Here is a 12,384-nt window from a genome sequence, read left to right as displayed (position 1 = left end):
GACCTCCCCCTCCTCAACAACATAACTTTGGCTTCGCATTTGAAGCCGATTATGATGACCCCGACACGCAATCCCAATTAGCCGACCTATACAGCTACAGCACCGGCGGAAGGTCCTCAGGTATGGTAAGTGAGTTAGATTTATATTTCGATTCACTCTTTTCCTTTGGTGATGAAGGTCCTACTCCACTCGCCCAAATCGACGTCCTCGATTGATGGGGAACACACGAGAAAGATTTTCCCATACTTGCGTCAATGGCCAAGGAGATTTTTTCTGTTTCGGCTTCCACTGTCGCCGTCGAGACCGCTTTTAGTGTTGGCTCGCGAGTGTTGGATGAATCAAGAAGTAAGCTCTCCGCGAAAAATATAGAAGCCGTGATGTTACTTGATGATTGGGCCAAAGCTGACGTCAGAGAACAAGAAAATGATTGGGATGATCGTCAGGAGGGATCACAAGAAGAATTCACCGGGGATGAATCGTAGGCCAACCGTCAACCGCCGGCCAAGCCAAATAGGTAAGTAACGTAAGAGAACTACGTGGGCTTTGATTCCCTAATGCAAATGAGCATTGGAGATACGTAGGCACCTCAACTTAAATTTTAAATTTAAGTTGAGCTCAAGTCCTTTTTCCTTTATTTCTTTTTTTTTCCATTTGTTTCTACTTTAAAAATATGCAAATACAATTATTGTATTTGTATATACTCTAGTCGATGAAATAGATTTCTCTATAAGGCAAAATCCGGGAAACTTTTGACAATTCTACTATAATTGTTGTTTGTTAGACTAAACTCAACATTTAAAATTGAATTGCTAAAGGTGTCCTCAATTTAGTTATGTAGAAAGATCTCCTTCGCCGACTAAGAGTATATATACTTATAAAATTATTGTTCAGAACATCTAAGTCTTTTTTGTAATTTGTAATTAGCTTCGTTGTTGAGTAGTAGTCTCGTTGTATTTAAATTTTTGTTTAAGACTTCAAGACCTCAAGGTTTTTGTGATTTGTAATTGTTGTAACATGTAATCTCAATAAAATTGCAACTTTCATCGTGTTTTTTTGAATTTTATTCACGCATATTTCATAGATAAACAAATAAAAAAATGCAAAACAAAAAATTGTCGAACCGCCGAACCGGCCCGGGACCCTTGGCGTGCCGATTCCGGTTCATGGGGATGATGAACCGTGAACCGCCGGTTCATGAACCGGAACCGTTTCGACCCGTGTGCATGCCTAGGTACATAGGCAATCACAGCTAAGCAATTAGAATACCAAAAAAGGTAAAGTTGCCAGAGAAGCCAAAACCGTGTTAAATACCAGGGGCCATTTTGTAATTAACTCAATATAATATTCAATTAATTTTCCCACACACATCCCACTTCCATTGCTGAAATAAAAGGCAGACGCATTTCTCTTCATCCTACCACAATTCCACTCATTCTAGGCTTTTTTATTTTCATTTCCAGATAATTTTCTCTACTTGTTTGCAGTCGCAATTGTATTTCCGAAAAAGTTTATCTGAATTTTCAAAAGGGAACTCGTATAGCTCAAGAAAATCCGGTGATTTTAGTTTTATCAGATGGAAGATCGCAAGGAGGTATGTGGATTTCGCCTTTTCAGCTATACAAATTGCTAATTTCTTTCCTCAATTGTGCAATTCGAGTGTGTTTTTTTTGTTGTGCTAAATCAAAATTATGGTGTTTTCAATGTTTATGAAGGTGTGATTGTGTTTGATGTTTATGGGAATCTGAATTAGAACTGAGATTTTTTTGATTTCATTTAACTTTTCCTTGGTTGTCGTTACCTAGTTGTTGTTTTGCAGTTGTTGCATGCACAGCTCTACAGATGTATGATACTGTTATTTTAATTATTCTTTGCAAAGACTTGAATTTTGTAGATTTTTTGAATTGTGAATTAAACTGAGATATATAGTTGAAATAATGCTTTCTAAATAAAGGTTTCGTGTTTCAGCTGAAGTGATGAAAATTAATTTGTTGATTTTTCTTTGGTAAAATTATTCTTGATGAAGTCAGGGGAAAAGGAGATATAGGAATAAGTCAAGAATTAAAAAATGTAACTGTTTTGTATTTCTGCCTATTTTTTAATTTTGGATAGAAGAGTCCTAGTTGTGAAGGTTCATGTTATGCTTCTCTGTCATTTTGATTTGTCTCCATTCAAATAGTGATGATGCTTCAGTTTTCTGCAAATGAGGATAAAACTCTATTTTATGAGCTGTCTCCATCAAGATCAAAAGCACATGCTTAAGAATGGAAGGAGTCAATTATAGAGATTAGTGTATCTTGCAGTCATTATATTGTACGAACACGGTAAAAGAAATTGTGAAATCAACAATAATATCTTGTAGATGCAATTAGGATGAGGTCGATGCAATTTGATGAGATCGTGATTGTCAATGCTAGTAAAAATGAAACAAAAATTGGCTTTTGATTGTTTCCTAATCACGAGCTTTTGGTGATTGTGTAGAGGAATGCGCCATGGCTATCCGTCCCACAGTTTGGGGACTGGGACCAAAAGGGACCATTACCTGACTATTCCATGGATTTCTCGAAAATAAGAGAGATGAGGAAGCAAAACAAGAGGGACCCTTCAAGAGCTAGTCTTGGGAACGAGGAAGAACTAATCCCTTCGACCACAAGAGACACCATTGCTGCTCCTCACAATGATCATCACGACTATCATCAGAACAACTCCCCAACGGTATGCTTCGGCTGTTAATATATATGCGCTAATGGTCCATTCGATATCATGATGTGTATTTAGAAATGTTGAAAAAGATAAACGGTAGTATCAAGCTATCTGTGATTTGAATGTATTGGTCTATTGGGGAAAGTTGTGTATCTCTTTTGCTTAGGTCCGCAAATGATTTGATATCTTAAGATTATGTGGTGGTCCGTGGTGGTGTCATATTGATATAGCATTGAAATAATGTAGGTCGAATTAGATAGGAGCGGGTCCCTTGATGTGTAGTGCAGTACGTGAAATACGAAACATTTAGCCAGAAATGGGAAGTGACATTCTATATTTGTGTAGTTGGAAATAATTCATAAGAAGTGTGACTTCTTGTTATAGTCATTAACGTAAATCTTTTTCTTCGAGAGTCGTGGTATGCGTTCGCATAGGCTAGCTTGCTGATATTGTTGTGTGGTGCAGGCGAGGCGGAGCATCTTCAGCTACTTCAACTGTTGCGTCAAGGCGTGATTCGTGATAGGGTGCCCCATTTCTTGTTGTATGTTTGATGGTGTAATCGAAATGTTGTAATTTACCTAGGGTGTTGACGATTGCTTGTGGCTAGAGTTGAATAATTGATTTTCGACTCTGGAGTCTTTCTCAATTTCACCTAATTAACCAACCCTTTTTAAGCTGATAGTACTACTTTATTTGCGTTTAACTTGGAACATATGAATTTGCATATTTGAGTAATATGCATTTAACTTGGAACATATATGAAGATTGGATAGAAATTGTTAAAAATATTCATGATATTTGCCAATTGCATAATATGCATTTATCTATGGAAGAATTTACGAAAAGACTTCACTCATGGTTATACAAGTTTGAGAATGACTTATACAGTTATACATCGGATTGACAACAACAACCGTTTACTATAGATTGTCCACATCTTTCTAGGTTAAGAATGACCTATACTTCTGTAATCATTATCGCACCAATCAGTTTATTATATAGAAGAATGTCCGTTTGATTCATTATCAATTATTTTTCTATGAATTACTCCCTCTTTCTCGACTAAAATGACACATTTCTTAGTCAACACGTGATTTTAAAAATTGTTAGTTAATATGTTTAATTGGATAGAAAAAATATGGATATAAGTATTATGTATGGAGAGAAAAAGAGAGTAAAATCTTTAATTGAAGAAAGAAAAAATGATTGAATGTATTGGAGAGAGAAAGTTATTTTTTTTATTTTCAAATATAGAAATATGCCATCTTATTCAGAGAAATTAAAATGAAAGCATATTAATAAATAGGTATAAATGACAAATCATGTACTCCCTCCGTCCCGTAGTAGATGGCATAATTGAAGAATGACACAAGATTTTAGGAGATGTTTCGTGTGTTAGATGGAGAGAGAAAATAGTATATTTATATTAATGTGAGAGAGAACTTTTTCCAAAAAAGAAATGTGACATCTTCTGTGGGACAAACTAAAAAGGAAAATGTGACATCTATTATGAGACGGAAGGAGTAATAAATAAAAAAATTCAAAATTAAAGAAAAATAGGTTTTACAATAACAGTGCAACATAAAGCATGTTTTAAGTATAAACTCTTAACATTACTTGCACAGTAAGGTGATAAAGTTCATTATTTGGTAGAAAATAATCCCTGCGTCCCGGAATAGGAGTCCTATTTAATTATGACACAAGTTTTAAGAAATGTAAAGAAAAGTGAGTAGAATAAGTTAGTAGAATATGAGTCTCACTTATATATACTCCCTCCGTCCCACATCCCATTCAAGATGGTTGCTTTTCTGTTTGTCTCAATCAAGATGGTCAGTTTCTAATTTCGGAAATAACCTCACTCTCCTCTCTCCTCATTAAAATATTCAACTACCTTTTTCCTCTTTACTTTATTTCACCTAACAACACTTCCTTAAATCCCGTGCCACTCAAGAATGTGGCACGGGAATAATGGGTGAAGAATGAAATGCTTACCTGTGTTCAATTTATACAGTTTTACATCCGCCCGTACAACAAAAGCATCTCTCTAAGTCTCTTTGCTTCAGACGACATGCTATCAAAGCTCGTGGACTGTGGTACCCTCCAACTCCAGTTTCCAAACTGCACATTGATAACGAAGTCAAATCATTCATGCGTCTCAAAGGTAATGTATAACCCTCAATTGATGATTTCGTTCCTATTTCCCTTGTCGAGTTAAACTGTTACTCTTAGTGATGCAACATTTCCCGTAAACCAATTTCTATTCCCCTTCAAGGTACAGGAACCATCCTAATACTGAAACAAGGGTACGATATAAGCAACTTTCCCCTTATAGCCCTGTTAACGGAAAGTTTTTCACTCGAAAATCACACTTCTATAAGCTTAAGAGAGTTTGCAGCATGGTCTCTCTGACCCTAGCCCATGAAGTCTCTATCTGTTTGTTCATAGTCCATGTTTCCAGTATTAAATTCTGCGGAAAGTATATTGAAAATACGAAAGCATAAGAGACATCCCACAGATGCATGCATACGATGATGAAGCATCCTTTACCTGAGTGGCTGGAGTGTTCATTCTAGCTGAACTACCCAATTTCAGTATATCCTGCATTGGTATAATAGTAGTTTGTGAAACTGAAGAAAGTGCTGCCTTGATTAGCCCCCATGAGACATCTTCTTCAACTATATTACCAAGATATTTGACCACCTAAATCACAGAAGCATGTAAGAACAAGATCTGATTTATCAACTTTCCACATTCAAAGTTTTGGTTGACAGGATTCATCCATTTGCTCACATTAGATTTCCCTTCTTCTGGCAAGACAGACATCCCACCATCCTTGAATCTGTGAAAATAACAAATTATCACTATGAACATATTCCATCATTTCCACACCTCCATGGACTTCCCATCAGAATTAAGAAATTAGTGAAAACAAAAATGTAATGTAAAACAAAAACTCGAAGGAATAATTGTTTCGACACAATATCTTTTGGTCATTTTGAAACATGACATTTTACACAAATTTAAAAAGAACCCCAGCACCCCTCCCCCACCTCAATAAAAAAAAGAAACCCTCCTGGTTTTAGAAACTTATAAATAAAAATCAAGGCTTCTATCCAAACAAAACGGTCAACTAGTGCAAAGACCAAATACTTGTAAATCAATTGCTATGATGATATGGGGCGATTCAAATCACAAATAAAGCTACCGTGTCATTGTCGTGAGTACCAGTGTACACCACTTGATTTTCTTCATGATTATGAGGTAAATGAGGATTTTCAGCATCACTTCCAAAGCCTGGAATCCAACCACAGAAATCAAACCAAGAAATAAATCAGGGATAACTATGACATGCTCACAAATAAAATAGAAGATAAGAATGAAGATACAAATTACCAAACTGGAGAACAGCCATGCCAGGTACTCCGATAGATCTCCTAAGCCCAACCACATCTTCAGTAATTACACCCTGCAGAAATACAAACAAAATATGAACCAAGGGTAAGATGAAATGCTAGCAATAATTGAGTTCTCCAGTGAGACAAAATATGTATTTGAGTATTTCAAATAAATTTTTGAAGTTCCTAAGTTCACAGCTAATTCATGAAAAGGCCACAGAAACACCAGTAGTGCCTTGTACAAATAGAGCCTTCAATGAGGCTGAGCAAGGAGGTAATAAATATCTTGTGAGGGGGGCTTTGCTTACAGCAATATACAGCTCAAGTAACATGTGCCTTAAAATAAGATAGGGATAAAGGGAAAATTGACAAGAAAAGAAGAAAAAAAACACAGAGAAAATAAATTAAAAGAATTATTGAATTGACTCACAATTATCAGGGACAGTTCACAGTCCTAATTTTAAAATTCTTATTGGTCAAACTTACCAAGTCTTCTGCTATAATATTGATCTCTCCAACCTTTCTGAAGATGGCGTCAAAGAGAGACTTTCCAGGTCCAACCTACTGTCAATCAAAACATTATTTAATTTTCCATATACTGATAGTCAAAGATGCTGGAAAAATAGTGAAATGATGAATCTCACCTTCCATCGGCCTACTGTAGCAACTTTCGCTTCTGAACACAGAAGTAATGACATGTTATTGATTGTTTTAACAATAGGATCATGTAATTTTTTACAATTGTAGTCATCTCACCAGAAGGAACAGCCCAAAAGCCAGAAAATCCTCTGAAGTGATCAATCCGGAATTCATCAAACAAATTCTGAGCCCGCCTTAAACGCCGTGTCCACCATGAAAATCCATCTCTTTCCATAGCTTGCCAATCGTATAAAGGGCTTTTCACAAAGCAAGGGTTCAATTAATAAGTCATTACAAGATATGCTTCACCTTTAGTTATCAAGTTTTGATATACAGTTCAAGTGTTTGTTTTCCAATGACATTGACAATGTTGGATAAGTTAAAACCAGATCCCAGTCCAGATAACTTTACAGTAAAAGTCATGCAATGCTGCAGGATTTAGAAGCCTTAATAACTTAGATGACAATATTTCCCCCAGGACAATTTTTCAGTGAACATTGCATCTCCAGGCTATCAACTCTACCAGTATGAAACATACTTAAACACAAGATCATTTTCATCACAGACTCTGATCAGCAACTTGCGGTCATTATAGCTTGGTGTACAAACATGACTTCAAGTAGGTAAGAGCACAAAAAATGTTTGATTGAGTTTTAAATCAAAAGCAGTTTTCAATTACCTAAGTTAACCAAATATGGCTGGTATTGTGCATAAAAAAATAACAGCAGTGTTACCAGAGCACTCACTCACATTTACATGCAAAGGATTAAAATAACGAGAATTCTATGTATATTAATCTCTAGAAGAGCATTGACCTGTTCCAAAGCTGACCAGTTTCGCTGAAAGCATCAGGGGGAACACCACTAACAAGAAGAGGAAAGCCACTCCGATTCTGGTGGAACCATATATGGTAAGTTGGTATAGAAGCACTGAAGCATAAGATATAACATTGCAATAAAGGGTAATCTCACCAGCAAAAATTGTTTCTTGTTAGCCCATACATCTGCACTATGATAACCTACATATATGGGCATATCTCCCATTATACTTATTCCTTTCATCTGAGCATAATCACGGACATTCTGCCATTGCCTTTGGAACAAGAATTGCTGAGCGATGAAAATGTCTATCTACAGAAGAGAAGCATATTTAAAAAAAAAAGCAAAGAAGCATGCCAAAAGAGCCAAAGGGTTAAGAGATCTTACAAATTCCTTTTTGCTTTGATAGATTTCTTCCAGAGCAGCCACATCCAGGTGTTTTAAGGGTTCAGGCCACTCATACCAACTAGATGTATTCATAGCATCATCCACAGCAGCAAAGTATGCTGCATCCTCAAGCCAACCTGCACAATCAGACAACCATTAGGGCATGAGACTCTCTCAGGAACAAGACACAAAAACCATACATAAGGATAAGTGAGTGTTTTTACTTGATAATTACAGCATGTAAAAAGAGTAAATTGAGTCTTTTTAACATTTAGTAAGATGAAAACAAAGTATGAACCGAGGATGGAAGGAAAAGATTAAGCAAAATGTATGTCCAGATGATAAACATGTCCTTTCTTAACTGGATAGAAGAGATCAATTAATTGATGGAAGGACACTTGTATCCAACCATGACCGGTGTCTTCAACTTGTCAAGGCTCTTGAAGTAATAAGCAGGAAACATAATAACCACGAAGAAATCTAGAAAAGGTGGTGGGTGCATATTCTAATTACCTCCTTACTAGAGTGACTATTCTCACCTGCAATACTCGGATTTTTGCGGAATTCATTAAGTTGATTCTTTAGCTCTCCCTCACTTGATAAAAGCCTCTTTGCAGCCTACAACGTAAAGAGACAATGGTCTACTTATATGATAATGAATGGCTTTAAAATATAATTATTGAAAACCAGCAGTGATGGTGATATCAGTTCAATTTTACTACTCCCTCCGTCCCATTTTACTTGCACTGTTGCTTTTCAGCTCGTCACAAACTCCTTACACTATTTATAGTTTAAGTTAGAATTAATTCATTTAATCAATATGTTAGATTAAGTTAAGAGCTCATTTATTAAGTGATGTCTCTTTACACTTAAAATTCTAATTTAATTACACTAAAAAATCAATCCCAAATTTACGGCCTAAAATGAAAAGTGCAAGTAACATGGGACGGAGGGAGTACTAAAATTGACATTGTTTGAGAAAGGATTAAGGAATATTCATCATCTTCAAGTAGATTAAATAATCAGGCATATCAGCTGTGAAATCCAAAAACTCAGAAACTGTCACTGGCATCGTCCAATTAACGATGCATACAAGATTCACTCATCAATAGATGATCAATTTCTTCAATATTTTCATCTAAACTATACATCTGTGACTAGTTATGCATTTAAATTGTTGCATTGTTGCACAAAGTTCTGAATGGGTGGACCAACTTTCAGGAAAGCCTTACTCAAAATCTACTTGAACTAACATGGATAACTATGTACTCCTTATAGTACAAAAATTCAAATATATCATCAGCTAAAAAGATGAGATTCAATGCTCAACCTCAGCCACCAAAGGATCCTTAACATCAGCCACAGCTGTGTAATTTACACGATCCGTATCTCTGCAAGAATTATGACGAAAATTACAGAAGAAATTCAGAGTACAAACAATGTCGATATAACTTAATTCTCACAATGGTTTGGGTAGATCTTCCTTTGACAGTAGACCATCTTTCACAAGTTCCTCGAGGGAAATCAGAAGTGTGTTGCCACAATTAGCATCCTGAAACAATATGAGCATAACTAAATGTGAGAACATGAGTTTGCACAGAGCTAAATAAAGTTGAATACTAGCGTCTTAGCACAATAGTAGTTCATAATTTTGGGAAAATGTCTTCTTTCTGTAGTATATTTACCCCTTCAATTGTGAAAATTTCAAATAATATTGTAATGAAACTGTGAAACCTGTCCTGAGTATGGAGATCCCTCTTCATTAGCCCGCCTCCCAGGAGGAACAAGAGGCAGAACCTGTTAAAACACCAAAAAAACATTGATAAAAGTTCAAAAAAACAAGTCTTTTTACCAAGTAAGCCATCATTAGAAGCAAACACATAAAACTGTTGACACTTTTACACTTAGAAGACCATCAAGTTCATTCCTATTGATGCAATGTTGCTCTACAATAACTTAAAGAATGATGAATCAGTTTTACAATGTTAAAATCGGTATCAGTCTGAAGTAATTCCAACTATAATTAAAGAGTTTCTGTTAACAAAATTAAAGTTAAACAGAAATGATGAATGTCAATCACTAAACCTGCCAAACAGAGCAGCCGGCGTGGTGAAGCCAGTCGAGGAAGTGGAAGGCTTGGGGGCCGAGATCGCCAATGCCGAAAGGGCCGGGAAACGATGTCGGGTGGAGCAGAATGCCTGCCCTCCGGCGAGTCTTGGCGTCGCGCTTGGGCATCCAGGTCTCGTAGTCGGATGGTAAATCGTCGCCGGGCGATAAGCTAGCACCATTTTGAAATTGAGCCCTAATGCGATTGGGAGTGTGAGGATTGTGAAGAAAGGGCTTCGAATGAATAGGGAGGGAAACGGGGAAAAGGGAGAGAGAGGTAGGAATTGCCATGCCGATGCTGCTGGGATGAGTTAAACAATGCACAGAATTGCATCAGAAGTGGTGTTATATTAACATGAGTGTTGCGTGAGAGATAAGAGCGCAAGAGAGAGTTGGAAGAGATGATTATGGCGTCGGAGAAGCACGAAACCACGTGACTCACTGACTCTCCTTTCTCCTTTTTAAGAAATTCCTTTTTACTCTGTAACGTTAGAGTTGCATTTTGATCTACTAAGACCATCCACAATCGTGCTCTTGCCAGCGGCACGGTTGTGGGCTCGGACGGTACTATTAATGCCTGCTCTCTGGCAAGAGCACAACATCCACAACTGTGCTCTTCCGCAAGGACGAACACAATTAATATAAAATTCAATTAAACAATAACATTTCCATAATATTAAAATCCATTTAAAAACCATAATAAATATTACAAATTACAAATAAAATTAAAAAATACATAATTAAAATCCTAAAAATTAAAAATTACATAATTAAACTCCTTAAAATTAAAAATTACATAATTAAAATCCTAAAAATTAAAAATTACATAATTAAACTCCTAATAAGACTACGCATCCGGCGGGATCAACCCCAATTATTTTTGGAGACCTTTTATCATGGTCTCGTGTGTTTCAAGTTGCGTGGGGGTCATAGATGACCTATCGGCCATATTGAGTTGGCTTAAGAGCATCCACACCGAGTTGTTCGGGGGTGGAGGTGGCACATAGGGAGCGGGAGCGGCTTCGGGAGTGGCTTCGGGAGTCGAGCCGCAACGACGGTTGGCCGCCGCCTTCTTCCTTCCTTGGGGGCGGCGTTGGGAACCGCTCGGTCCGGCGTCGGGGCTACCCAAGTTAGCTCCGGCGAGTTGGCTAGCCACTTCTTCCGAGCCGGAGTCGGATAGGGCTACCGACCTTGATCGTTTGGAGGAGCCGCTAGAGGAGGATGTTATGCCTCCCTTATACTTCGGGTGCGTCCGCGTCTCCTGCCAAACGTTAAGATATTCGAACGACTTACCGTTCATGGATTGGTAGGTGCTCAGAGCGGCGGTGATGATGTCGACCTCGCTTCGGCCGCTCCCGGCATTCCGGGACTCCTGGATGAAATAGCCGTTGAACTTGCCAATTTCTTCGTTGGCTCGGCCGATGCAGTTGCGCACCATACTCTCTTTGCGCTCGATCGTTCCGGGCGGCCGGTTTGCATTGTACCAGCTAGAGACGCGCCACCAAAAGTGATCGCCGGATTGGTTCGTTCCAACCACCGCATCTTCGGAGATTTCCAAGTACGCCTTGAACAATCTTTCCATCTCCGCCGGTGAGTACGGTGTGCGGACACCGGCGCGAGATGGAGGAATCGGCATTTGGGAAGGGGCGTGATGCCTAGGCTCCGGTGTCCACCCGTAGCGCCCTTCGGAGGCACATTGGTCGTTGATTGGGTATGGACGATAGCCACCCGGAACGGCCGAATCTTGGGTTTGAGGATGGGCCGAATATTCCGTTTCCGGACTAGGAAACGGTTGTGAACTGAACCATTCGGGGTTCCAACCGTGGGAGCCCGAAGGGTTATCGTCTTGGCCGGACATAGTGATGTTGTAGGGTATGAGAGAATGAAGATGAAAATGGATATGAGAGAATGGAGATGAGAATGGATATTGGAGAATGATGATGAGAGTTGTGTAGTTTGATGTGAATTTTTGGGGTGAAATTGGGGGTATTTATAGATGAAAGTGTGTATTTTTGGGGTAAAAAAAATGAAAAAAAAATTAAAAAGGTGTAAAAAACGGTTATAAACGGATATATTTTTTTGGGGAAGTGAATTTTTTTTATTATTATTTTTTATCGGTTTTTTTAATAAAAAACCTATTTTTTAAAAAATAAAAATAAAAAAGTTTAAACACAACGGCTATGCCGTTGACGAATGGGAGCGCGACACGTGTGCGTCCGCTGGCACGGACGTGCTCGATACATCGAGCAGCGCCGTGCCAGCGGCGCGGCTGCAGCGGCGGCGTTCCTTCGCCTTGCCAACGGCGCGGACGGCGGTGGCGACTTTCGCCACCGCTGCGG

At 38.2% G+C, this 12,384-nt stretch overlaps 1 protein-coding gene and 1 pseudogene across 1 annotated transcript; one reads left to right on the top strand and one right to left on the bottom strand.

The window, feature by feature from the left end:
- The first annotated feature begins 1,372 nt into the window (after positions 1-1,372).
- Positions 1,373-3,374, top strand: LOC121761959. The gene is made up of 3 exons (XM_042157672.1): positions 1,373-1,591; positions 2,479-2,712; positions 3,166-3,374. Exons 1-3 carry the CDS (start codon positions 1,574-1,576, stop codon positions 3,211-3,213), a joined length of 300 nt encoding a protein of 99 aa, XP_042013606.1. The 5' UTR covers positions 1,373-1,573; the 3' UTR covers positions 3,214-3,374.
- Positions 3,375-4,246: 872 nt separating this feature from the next.
- LOC121761958 lies at positions 4,247-10,490 on the bottom strand (annotated as a pseudogene).
- Positions 10,491-12,384: the final 1,894 nt, after the last annotated feature.

This window comes from Salvia splendens, chromosome 13, assembly GCF_004379255.2.
Source record: "Salvia splendens isolate huo1 chromosome 13, SspV2, whole genome shotgun sequence".
Taxonomy (NCBI): domain Eukaryota; kingdom Viridiplantae; phylum Streptophyta; class Magnoliopsida; order Lamiales; family Lamiaceae; genus Salvia; species Salvia splendens.
Note: the sequence above shows the minus strand (reverse complement) of the source record. Positions and strands in the feature narration are given on the sequence as shown.

What these genes read in the sequence shown, in the direction of transcription:
- LOC121761959 (XM_042157672.1), top strand. An exon ending in ATCAGAACAACTCCCCAACG is followed by an intron (nt 2,713 to 3,165) that starts GTATGCTTCGGC and finishes TGTGTGGTGCAG; the next exon opens with GCGAGGCGGAGCATCTTCAG.